The sequence below is a fragment of the Etheostoma cragini genome, chromosome 1 (genome assembly GCF_013103735.1).
Source record: "Etheostoma cragini isolate CJK2018 chromosome 1, CSU_Ecrag_1.0, whole genome shotgun sequence".
Lineage (NCBI taxonomy): Eukaryota > Metazoa > Chordata > Actinopteri > Perciformes > Percidae > Etheostoma > Etheostoma cragini.
The window spans coordinates 24,104,314-24,117,095 of NC_048407.1; the positions used below are offsets into that span (position 1 = coordinate 24,104,314).

General features: G+C 40.5%; 1 protein-coding gene across 11 annotated transcripts in view; it reads right to left on the reverse strand.

Moving 5' to 3' along the window:
• The window catches only part of esrrga (estrogen-related receptor gamma a), a 147,551-nt gene that overhangs the window by 31,208 nt on the left and 103,561 nt on the right, over nt 1–12,782 (reverse strand). For 5 of the 11 annotated variants that reach the window (XM_034869455.1, XM_034869530.1, XM_034869537.1 and 2 more), the window contains one exon: nt 8,766–8,906. In XM_034869455.1, the coding sequence (XP_034725346.1) occupies nt 8,766–8,906 (141 nt within the window). The remainder of the gene's footprint in view (nt 1–8,765; nt 8,907–12,782) is intronic. The other 6 variants (XM_034869506.1, XM_034869471.1, XM_034869498.1 and 3 more) reach the window with 3 other exon arrangements.

The following is a 12,782-nucleotide window of genomic DNA, read 5'->3' on the forward strand; positions in this document are numbered from 1 at the left end:
GTTTGTGTGCCTGCTTGAGACGAAAATAGGTAGACAGAAGGGCTAACAGTCCAGGTACAGTGGGGGGGACAGTGTCAGCAAACGGTCAAGAAACTCTTAACACCAGGGGGTACAAACCCACTCACACACCCACTCTCTCTTTCTCTCACACACACACATTGACACAACATCTATGTTTCTCTAACCAATACCCCATGTTGTGTTTGGGTAAGCCCTGACAAGCAGCTTGCTCAGTCACTACGTGGGTCATTGGTTGGTCAGATGAGGAGAGGGAGACTGAGAGAAAGCAGAGACAGAGTATCAGAGCTAGAAGAGCATCAGAAGCAAGACAGAAGGTGGAAGGTGAAAGAAAGCGTTTGATCAGAAGCTTAAGTCAATAGGTAGGTGTGTCACTGTGCTGTAGGCTACATACATTCTAACCTCAGATTCAAACTAAATTCAGCGAGAAATTAACTTAAATTTGATGCAGGTATCAAAAATGCAAATTTGGGCAAACATCTGTTTCCAATACCTGTACTGTAGCATCACTAGTTTTATTACTGACTATGACACGCACACTTTTTCCCTCTCACACACAAACTCTCACATGCAGACTCTCAATTTTTCACTTTCTCTTTTCCTTATACCTTAAAGACCCAGTGCTGTGCTGAGCTCACTTTATAAAGAGCCCTCTCTAACTACCTCATCTATTTTCCACAAAATTAACTCTCTCTCAGCACTGATTAATGATCAAATCTAAATGAATCAAATTAAAAATTGAAAATTATATTTCCAAAGCCCACAAAAAGGAGACAGGAGGAGGCTAGTGGGAGAGCGAGAGTGCTCTACCTCCTCTTAACAAATGAGCCTTCAAGTCATAAAGTATGGGCAAGAGAGGAGAGGAGGGAAGGAATGAGAAGAGGAGAGGAGAGGAAAAGGGTCAGGGGAGAGAAAATGTAAGAATGAGAAAAAATTAAAATGGAATGTGGAAAAAGTAAAGGCGAGGGAAGAACTAACTATTTTAACAGGGAATGGGTAAGAAATCAAATAAAAAGGCGAGATAAAAGAAATACATTTTGATAAAAAGTGATGAAAGGCATGAAAGGAAGTGTGGATAAAAAAGAGAAGAGAGGAGTAGAGCACAGGTTGTGAAATAAGAGGAGAAGGGGAGGGGTAAGTAATGGATGGGCTGGTAAACAAAAGAAGAAAGGACAGTGAGAAAAAAAATGAAATGAAATGAGAGTGAAAAGGAGGGATGAAGTGAAGGGTAATAAAAGAAAATTAGATAGGAATAGAATAATGAGAGAAAGATCCATGAATGAAAAGACGAAATCCACAGAGGTTAAACGCCTTAATTACGTGCTTTAATTATTATGTCAACTAACAGTACACCTCCACTTCACTGACACACACACACACACACACACACACACACACACACAGTGACAGTGATGAAGGTGAATCTTTCCTATCGTGGGAATATTACTATCTGTCAATAGCACGATCCGCACTGATCACATCAGCATAGATTTTACACTGCACTTGTGTTATTTTGTGTCAGCATGTGTGTGTGTGTGTGTGTTTGAACAATTGAGGGATTGCGAGTAAAATGCCTTTGACACCTAAGTGCTTTTGAAGAGAGAACCGTCAAGCATGGAGAGAGAAATGTAGAATAGAGAGGAAAAGAGAAAAGAGAAGACATGGGGAAAGACACAAAATGGATTGATTTCAGATGGTCAATGATATGATAAGAGAATAATAGGATGAAAAAGGGCAAAAAAAGGAGTGAGGGATAGAGTGGAAAAAGCAGTAGGAAGACAAATAGAATGATTTATTTCTGTTGATGACAGGAAAGAGAAAGAAGGACAACAAAATGCACAAGAGGAAGAGAAAATTTAAAGGGGCGGAGATGAGGAGAAGAAGAAGGAGAGAGTAGTTTTATGGTAATTGAAGTTTAACAGGTTTGAAGTCGCTCTTCCACCTTAGACCAGGTTATCTCCTTATGTTTCTGTGTGTGTGTGTATATTTGCGAGTGTGTGAGTGATACCGCAGTGTTGATGTAATAACATAAAGGGTTTTCCTACGTGGGTTTAACAACTGATGGGCAAGTAGATTGGGTAAGACAACAGACCCATTTAAATCTAAAGTGTGTGTGTGTGTGTGTGTGTGTGTGTGTGTGTGTGTGTGTGCGTGCGTGCGTGTGTTTAGGAATAATTTTCACATGAGGAAGAAGTAGAAATAAGTGGAGTCAGAAACATATCTGCATATATAGCTACAGGAATCCCAGAATATGGATTATTTTGTCGTGTTACTGGTTGGTCCAGACCACTGTCAGAATCAAGATAATTATTGTTTCATAATTGTTATGTTCAAATCTAAAAAAAGGACACTAGAGAGCTCAAAGAAAGCAATAAAAAAGGAGGGGTGGAGGGGAGTGTGTGTGGTGTCATGCAGTGACGTTGTTTAGACCAGAACAGATCAGAACAGCAGTGCCTTAGGCAGCGGGCAGGTGGCTGTCACTGGTGTGTGAATTTGTGTGTGTGTTTGTGTGAATGTGGGCATGTGTGTGAGACCATGTGAGGTCTCCAAAAATTGTTGCCTTTTCCACATTATTGGACCTTTTTCTTTGAAGGCTGTGTATGTATATATGTACATATATTTTTTTTTTTACAATCAAAAGTCTTCATTTTTTATAATAGTTGTGACACATGAGAGTGTTTTTATGGAATTTGTGTAAGGGTTAGATAAAACCGTTGTTGTGAGCTGTCAAATGCAACTGGAAACAAAAGCTACATTTTGCTTTGATTACATAAATTGCCATTCCCAAACAGTCTTTCTGCCTCATCTCCTCTGCTCTCTAGACAAACAGAAAGAAAGTGTATGTGAAAGAGAGCGGACCACTTAGGCAGATCTCTCGTCACAGTATTTCCATTATCGCTCCTATCTAGCTGGGATGCAACCAGATGCCAGTCACACACACAAACACTCACTCAGGACAGACGCTACAGGGCCACATTTAGCTACAAGTTTCCCATGGGGGAACACCAGACGCCACCAGTTGTCTGGCGCTCCCCTCCTCTATTTCCCTGTCCTCTCCTCTTGTCTCTTCACCTCTCCCATCACTTGCTCTTTCCCCCTCTTTATCATCTACTTTATTCTTTCTTGCCTTCTTCTTGTATTTTTCTCTTGCACTATTCCTTTCCCAATCATCCAATTATATTGACCCACAAAATGTGTTTTCCTTGCCATTTCATTTTCTTTCTTATTTTTCTTACCTTTTCAATCATAGATATCTTTTAGGAAATATGTCGTTTATAAGTGACAAATTGTCTTGTGTTTTGTATGTGAACATGTGTTGGCCAGCCGTCTTGACTGTTGTGTCTATGACAGAATGTGTGTGCAGCAATAAGATTGGATAGCAGCAGTCAGGACTGTTGAGCATGAAGCGAGTTATGATGCATACTGCCAGCTGTTTGTAGACACCATACACACACCAACACTCACACAGACTGAGGCCTTCCACCCGATCTCACTCATTAGGTCTTAGAGGCCGTGGGGAGCATGGCCAAAGTTGGCACGAGCTGTTGTGTGCATGTGTGGGGCAATGTGCCAAGGTTTATATTTGCAGTCCGTGGAATGTCTCTCTAGTAGTCTACCATCTGAATCCAGCTGACCGTTTACGGCAATATAGAGACGAAGGCTTTGGTTTTGAAACCAACACATTCTGTCTGTTTAACCATGAGTCATCAGACGTGCCATCATCAAAGCTGCTATGTTGTAAGGGAGCAAATATTACCAAATGTACAGTGTACATGCATACTGAAAATTGCTGGCTCCTGGTCTGTGTGCCTCTGCCAAAGCCTTTCATGTTCAAATGTCTGATCTGTGTTTTGTATTCTATTCATGCCAATTTTACGCATTACTGCTGAATTTGAATGCATTATGTCTGTCTTGCTTTGCCAGTTGTGTACAAATAGGAATAACTGTGACATCTACAGTGTTATTGTGTTTGCTTGTTTTTTAACCTGTCAAATAAATTATAAAATGTATTTTCTGATGTAAGCATTTGTTAAAAAAATCGCTTCAACCCTCTCCTGTATCATTGCTTTTTATCAAACCTTTTACCTGCAACAATACCCCTTTCTTCTCACTCCTTCCTCCTTTCTCTCTAGGCGGATTTAAGCCCCGCCCCTGTGACCTTTCAGTCTTCAGCTGACGCATCATTATGACCCCATTAAAAATGGACAGACAGCCATTGCCAGAGGGGAAGTTCTCATAATATAGTCAAGCCTTTTAATTGCCTTGCTCCAGAAATTAGCTGCTACATATTGGTGGGTGAGTGCCCCATGTTCATTCCTTCCTTCAGTTTACCCCTTGCTTGTTTACTCTTGTCTTCTCCTCTCCTTTGCGTAAGAAACGTTCAATATTCAACACGGAAAGGTATGTGTGTGCGCATGTGTGTCTTCACATGACCAGGTGTGTGATTAAGAGATCATGAAAAGAAAAGGTTCCAATCTGAGTTGGTTAACTGACCCTCTGGCTTCTAGTTCTCCTCTCTCTTTAGATTACACACACACACACAAACATGCACACACACACACTCTTCCTTGCTGCCTCACTTGCTCTTCATCTCACCCTATCTGTCTCCCCCGGCGACAAAGCTAATTTGAGGCAGATCTTGCCCTAAGGGGTAAACTATAGCACCTAACTAACACACACACACACACACACACACACACACACACACACACACACACACACACACACACACACACAAACACACACACTCTACTTCATGTCCTCCAACCCACTTCCCACCCCATCCCACTTCACCCTTACCACTTTATCTTCACCTTTCTCCTGTGAGCTAGCCCCTGACAACCACAGTTAGCTCTGATGCTAACTGATCTAGCCACTTACCATTATCATCTATGCAATTCTGCTGCAACAATGCATACACCCCGAAGGGTGTACATAAAACGCAGCAGGCAATGTTTTTAAATAGTGTCGGTGCAAAAGATTGTCAGTTGAGAGTGGTAAATGTTTATCCAAGGTAGAATGACGATTGCTTTGCCATTCTGTACATTGTTCTTCACAAAGATGTATGTTGTTGTCAGTCCAGACAAGGTCTTTGTTTATATTTTAGCAATGTTCGTTTTTCTTTATGGGTAATATTTCAGTTCAGCTGAGTCCTCTCCAGTCACACCACTGCATTACAATGGATTTGAGACAGGGTTTCTATCTTAGAATAATAATTCAAGTGGAAGTTTCAGGTGTTATGAAGTATATATAGCATGTGCTAGTTAGAATAAAAATAACTAAGTGTACTGTATACTATATATTATTAACTAATATCTCCAGCAGAATAAAGCAAATATAGTTTTTGATCTTTGTCCTAGTTCAAAAAGAGTGAAAATGAGAAAATATAGGTAAATGGATGTATCACTCTTCTAAATGACCCTTATTCATATGTAGAGTGGGACCTCCTGTATTAAATTCCCACCCACCACAACAAATGAGGTGGCTGTGGTCTGTCATGTTGATGTATATATATGTAGGCCTTTGTGTGTGTGTGTGTGTGTGTGTGTGTGTGTGTGTGGTGTGCATGTGTGCGTACGACATATTTGTGTGGGGCATTGGCTATATAAAAGGAAGCAGGGAAGCAGTGGCAACAAAAGGAAGCATGGTTCTGCTCTTGTGGGCAAACCACATCTTTAAGAATAAAAAAATCAATAGTATGTCCACCTCTCTTGTTCACATTTAAAATCTCAGTTAAAATGTGTTTAACAGTGTTAAAAGTTATTGATGGCAGAAATAATATTCTCTTGCAAATGAGGGCTTTTTTGGGGAGTTTATCGGATGTGATTTCTGTGTCCAGTAGGAGGATGAAGTCTGAGCAGTGTGAACTGTTGGAGCGGCCAATAATACATGCAGGTACACATTTGTTGCCATACATACATATGAAAGTGAGTGAGAGAGAATTTTTATTAATTTTGTGTAAGTTTAAATGTCTGAAGCTCTAATACATCTTGACTTCCCCTTATTACATATGACATATACAACATTTTGCATGGTGAAGAGAAAGACTATTCTAAAGACAGGGAAAACCTCGAGCTTAGTCACAATTATGCCATGATGATTTTTTTTTGTTTAAGCCTTTTTACTACAACCAATATCAGTTTGAGTCTAGTTTTAGATTACTGAAAGCTTTACTTTGAACTTCAATCTTGGTTCTCAAGCATGTCATAGTTTTTGTTTGCAAAGATATATATTTATGTAGTTAAAAAAAAATGTTTTTACAGTTTTTGGTGGGAAATGTGACATCAGGCATGTGGAGTTTTCAACCCATAGAATATTTTTTTATGAACTGCTTATGAGGTTAATAAAATGTCCATGTTTTAGTTTTTTTATTACAAGAGTTCTGGTTAACAATGTGAGTGGGTGATAGCTGCAGGTCTGGATGGGTGTCATGGTGCCAACAGGATGGAAAGAAAAGCGATTGAAGAAGAGAATTGATGAACGAAAGGCACAAGAGAAGCAAAAGAAACAGTACAGTAATACTGAGTGGGAGCATTGGAGGGAGAGATGAAGACAGGAATGGATGGAGAGAGGGCTGGCAGGCGTCGGCAGAGGCACGCTCCCTGACCACTGTAAGGAAGGGGGCGTAGGCCAGGTCTCCCATCAATTACAACCTTGACCCTCCTCTCTTCTCCTTTCTCTCTCTCTCTCTCTCTCTCTCTCTCTCTCTCTCTCACACACACACACTTTCTGCTTCATTCAACCATCCTCCCCCTGCCTCTCATCCTCCCCTGGTCCCTTTCCTCTGCTCCTATAAATCAATCGCTTCTCTCTTCGTCCCTCCCCCAAGCTTTCTCCCCCCTCCCACAATTCCTCTCTCCTCTTCATCCCTCGCCACTCCTCTCCCTCTTTTCATCGTTGGAAGTGCAGTGGGAGTAGAAAGGTCAGAGGTTGGCAGACAAGAGGGAGAGAAAGAGGCAGAGGCAATGAGGGAGTGTGAAAATGAGAGAGTGAGTGTATTTAATCAAAGTGGTGTGGGGGCAGATATTATCTCTTTTTGATTTTTTTTTCACCGTTCTTTGCCACTGAACTGTTTAGCGTGAGTGTTGCAATTATCCTGCAGTGTTCTACACTATGTATGTTTATCTCATTTAGCTAAGACAAGGATGTGGGTCTTTTTGTGTGCGAATGCCCTCAGTAACTATTGCACAAAACTGTGAAGGGGAGAAGTGAAATTACACAGTGACAGAAGAGAAGAGTGATGGAGAAAAATAAGAGCTGTGACGCGATTTCCGATACAAAAAGACTTAAAGTTGTAACATGGACATGGTAAACAGGAGTGACATAATGCCCAGTGGGGCATTATGTCACCGAGTAATACACAATCATTAAAGTTAATTTGACTGGCAAAACAGTTAAAAACCTTCTAACGGTACACAATAATAAAAGTCATCATTTATAAGAAGTGAAAGGTTTTGCATACATTTTTACTTCTTCCAACCACAAAATAAATTAAGCAAACTTTCAAATTGCAATAATATAATCCTATATTGAATCATTGTGAAAACAAAACTTTCTAGATGTGTTGTTACTTTGGCCAGGTCATCATCAAAAAATCAAATTAGTACATTCAGCATTTTGTCCATGTTGACATTAGTTGTTTCATGTACATTTATTAGAAACTTTGCTTTGTTTAGGTTTTCATATAGCTAGACGTCTAAACTCTGGGACAAGGCCGTTATGTTTAAATAACTGCAATGCTGATTCCAAACAGACAGCTTTGTCAAGGCAGTTTGGGCTTCAGTTATATTTTACACAGTAGCCATCGTTAATGGAAAATTGTGTTCCGCTATGAACATGCACACACGTATAGTTTTTATCACAAACACGGACAGCCAGCGAAGGCGCAGCGGCAGCCGTCAATACCGGTAACGTACTTGTATGACGGAGTGCACGGAACAAAGCTTTGTTACTAGCATCTAATGACTAGCAAACACTTTCTTACCACTGCTGCTGTACAGTAAGCATCTTCCTTAAACATACGCTGCAGCCACGTGCTCAACTTGAGGCACCAAGCGCTAAACGGCTTCCTGTCTCCATCCTTTTCTTCTTGTCCTCTATTCATGGCCTGCGGCATTTGTTTTTTTTAACTCCTTTCTCAACTAAAGCTGTATCTACATTTTTTGCCGCGTTACCACACAGGATACACACCACACTCTAGCTTTTTGGCAAGGCCCCGCCCTACTTTGCATCTGATTGGCTAGAACTTGTTTCATTGGTAGGTGAAAGTTCAAAGATTGGTTAAACCTAGCGCATCAAAAACAAATCCCATTTTGACTTTTATTTATTTATTTTTCTAAAATAGTCAGACCCCAGAAATAGGGCATCAGGCCAGAGAACTGTAAGCTCTGCCTTAGTTAGAGTTGCGTTCTCTCATATGATTGGTAGGTGAAATCAATTTACTAAAAAATATAAAACCACATGCATGTTCCAAATGTATTTATACATTTTTCCTCACGGCCAAACGCTGGAGACCCAGCACGGTGCAGGAACACTTTACGCCCTGTTTATGGCATTGGTTGTTCTTGTATTCCTCAAACTTAAGATCACAATTCTGCCCCAAAGGGATCATGGTCTTATGATTATGCAAAATGCTGTTTTAAGGCCTGTAAAAGAATTGGCCTCTATTAACCAAATAAATAAGCATATTTAATAGGCTATCAAATGCTACATGTAGCACAGTTAACAGAGAAAGATAAGGAAGAGACCTTTTCCCTTACCCTCCCTCAGCATGCCCACAGTCAGACACTTCATGAAGCGGCAGGCCTGGCACGACTTGCGTCTCCTCTTGGTGATCTCACACTCGTTGGTGGCTGGACAGCTGTACTCTATGTTGCCTGTATGTAAACATGTTGGAGGAAGAGAGAAAAAGGGTTTCATTTCAGATGGATACTTCAACTGACAGGTTGGCAGACAACCTTTTAGACAGATCCTGCAGCACAAAGACAAAGATTTTTTTATATATACTGTAAATGTTTTCATATAGATTAATCAATGGACAGAGAGTTGTGGATGGACAAACATACATAAAATAAAACCATGAAAATTGACTCAGCTACCTTGGTCTTGATATTTTACTTTAAGATGTCCCTTTGTTGGCAACTTGGCTATTTAGCATACATTACAGAGCAAGCACTGAAACAAAATGATTTTAAACTGACTACTATAAGCAGACAATCTGATTTCCTGTGATTTGAGTTTGTGTGTATGGTTACTGTATTATCAATATGGGTTGTACGTAATGTGTCAGTGACTCATTGATACCACCTAAAGTTACCATTTTGTTTAAAAAACTAACAGAAAACAGTGTCTTTGTGTATAAACTGGGTTTTTGTGTGTGTGTGTGTGTACATGTGTGTTACATGAGTGTATACATGTGCATGTGTATGTGGTGCAGAGCTGAGACCAAGATTTTTAGCCAATGTTAGTCTATGTAAGTCTAACATCACAACCCTCGCCAACAAAAACATCACCTGAAGTGTGTTAGAGGCTAATACCACTTTTACCTTTAAATCCGTCTTTTTTTTATATCTTCCTACTTCTATATTGTCATGTTCCGTCTTTGCTATTTTTCTACACTTTGTTACTACATGTCTAAATGAGACCTATTTCTACTGTTGCTCCGGCCTTTCTCCACTTTTTGTTGTACTCTGTTTCATTCTATTGCTTTGTTTTCTCATTTTCAGCTTCAATCTCCCTCCAGTTCTGCCAATTTCCTCCATTTAGAAATTTTCTTCCACCCAGTTCAAAGGACAGTTATGGATTTGTTAGGACAGTTTGGACTATTGCAGAATGGCTTCAAACAGTTTTTTGTTCAGGAAGGTTTTTTTATCTATAGTTTGAACTGTGTTGAGATGTGAACCCCCAAAACACTTGTTTATTTCCTACTGGGCCCACCTGACAACTACAGTACACCAGCAAGCCAATGCATCTCCCACTGAAACAGTGTAAACAGTGATTACTATTGACTGCTGCTGTGGAGAGGATGTTTTCTCATTACTGGGCTGATTAAGGGGGCTAGTTAGCTTGGGAAAAGGCTAAATGCACGAACCCTTCCTAATGGATAACAAGATGCTCATTAATCGGCCTTGTTAGTTAAAGTAAAGGCTAAACATGCTAAATGCTGAGGGACCCTTATAGTCTAACGGACACTACTAATGGGACAAGTTATCTTAACCCAACCTTTACATGCTGATGATACAGGAAACTGAAGATTAATTCAGCAATTAAGAACACTTACCTAGCACTAAGGCTAAATGTGCGCATGACAGAATCTGCGTGGGTTAGTGGGTGGTCAGTAAAAGGCCTTGTTAGTGCAAGGCTAAATAGGAAACACTGCTAAATGGATAAAGTAAAGTAAATAGACACTTATAAATGGCTGGTAGATCCCAGGCTAAATGTGATAAACCTCTCACTGGGACATTTTAACATCTATACACGCTACACATGGTGCTTCAATTGTACACGTTTGTGTACGTGTAATTGTACACGTTCAAAAAAGGGTATGAACTGCAGGCTTACATCACAGGCCAATATGCAGGTGTGATAGAGGACTATGAAACCTATGTGTCATCTTGCTTTAAGGTTGTGGTATGAGATAGGAATTAGAATAGAACGGTTTAAATCAGAATGTCATTGCTTTCTCTGTGTGTCCTTATTTCTGTCTTTATGTGTCTTATTGTGCACTGAGGTGGGCTTACAGTAGAGAGGTTCTTAGAAGCTCTTGTGTATGCCGTGTGAGTTTGTGTGTGTGTGTGTGTTTGTGTGGGCGAGGGGGATATGTGAGGGCCTCAAATCCCCTGCAATCTCCTTTGAGATGTGTGTATATGTCCACCTGCTGCATGACAATTGACCACCATTGTACAGACTGCCTATGAATTTTAGTGTGTAAGCTCTTTGTTTTCACCTCTCCTGATGTTACACATCAAACTTTGTCTTGACATGAGTTCAGCCTCTCTCACTTCACTTCGTTTTCTTAACACCTTGGCTTATGGATATTTTTCATAGTTCAGCTATTGAATAATTTGTGTATTTTCTTTAAGGCAATATGAACAGAACTCCCATGTTCGATAGTCCCATCTAGAAATGTCACTGCACTGTATACCTTTCTCAGCTTCATCTCCTTTTCTTCTACTCTTTTGCTATCTTCATCTTCCCATTTCATCGCCCTCGCACACTTTGCCCTCCTCCTTCCTCCCTTTTATTCCTCTCTCTCAATAAGGGAGTGATAGATGCAGGTTGTCAGGTGTTGCTGGACTGACGCCACAGAAACAGCAGCTGCCAGAGCCACTTCCTCCATGTTGTGACATACACATGTGCGCACACACACACCAACCAATACATACCACCAATTTCATTCCTACAGCAAAATGCCAAGTCTACACCTCCCCCCCTTCTCCCCTCTTTCTCTCATTCCTTGTTTCAACTTCTTGTTTATTCAAACTAGTGTACACATCACACCTCTTCTCCTCTCCTCTCCTCTCCTCTCCTCTCCCACCCCATGCTCTCCTCCCTGTCCAGCTGGAGGTGTTTTTTTGGTGATTACCTGCAGTTTTATTGGCTAATGGCTTGAAACATACCAATATGTCTGCTCCTGCCCATATGAGGCTGGCCCTGCTTTCCAGCCAAGATACACACACTAACACACAAACGTGCATAAACACAGGCATATATGCACAGACGTACACATAGACGACACTGATTTACATGGATGAGCCCAGGCCCACAAGCCCACACACAGACACACGGGGCAGCACACATCCACACTATCTGTGGATGAGTTTGGCTTGTGCGGTAGCCAAAGATAATGTCATGACCCATTTGTTCCAGTGGATCCAGGACTGCACAGTCTGTGCAACAGTAATACTGAAGCACAAATATTGATGAACATTTTTTTGTTTATAAAAGTGTGTTGATTTAATTTTCGAAGTAAATTCTAGTTGTGTGTATTCAAGTTTGGAAAATTGCTGGTTTACGGTTATTGTGAGTAGACAATTACATGTTTCCTAATAAACATCCAGGAAAGTAAGGTAATTTTTACCATCAATGCAAAGAGCCACTTAACTGGTTCCAATTTATTTGTGGCTTCCCATCATTTTGCTCACCAAAGTTTCATTACAACCTTTCATAACAACAGTCCTGTGACTTGCTTTGCCAAAGTCTTGACCGCATAACCTTTCATTCTGGCCTTCCTGAGCTGTAACATGTCCACTACATGTTGAAAGGAAGATTACAAATACAGTGAAAATGAGGAAACAAGAGACGGGGGACAGGGCATTGCTTTAAATCTATTCAAGGTCATACCCCGAAGAAGCTCTCCTGTCAACATGGCATCATATCTATATTTTTGCTGGGCTCTAGGTATTTAATCTGTGACTGTATCCTCACCTATGTAACCTTTAACAAGCCCACAAAATGAAATCAGACATGTTAGAATTGGTCAACTATTACACACTAAGTGATGACAGATGAATTGAGGGTTAAACCTATACACACAGTGATTACAAGGTCATGCGTGTGGCTGTCTATATTCAAGTGGGTTGGTATATATGTGTGGATGTGCTTCTATGAGTTTTCATTTGTGTGTGCGTGTCTCTACCTTTTATCTCAGAATGTGTGTTCCAATCTCTTTGTAAGGATTGCACTGTGTCCTGATCTCATCCCATAACAAACACATACAGGTCATCTCTAGGTAGGGGTGACCATCTCCTGCAGTGGATGTAACC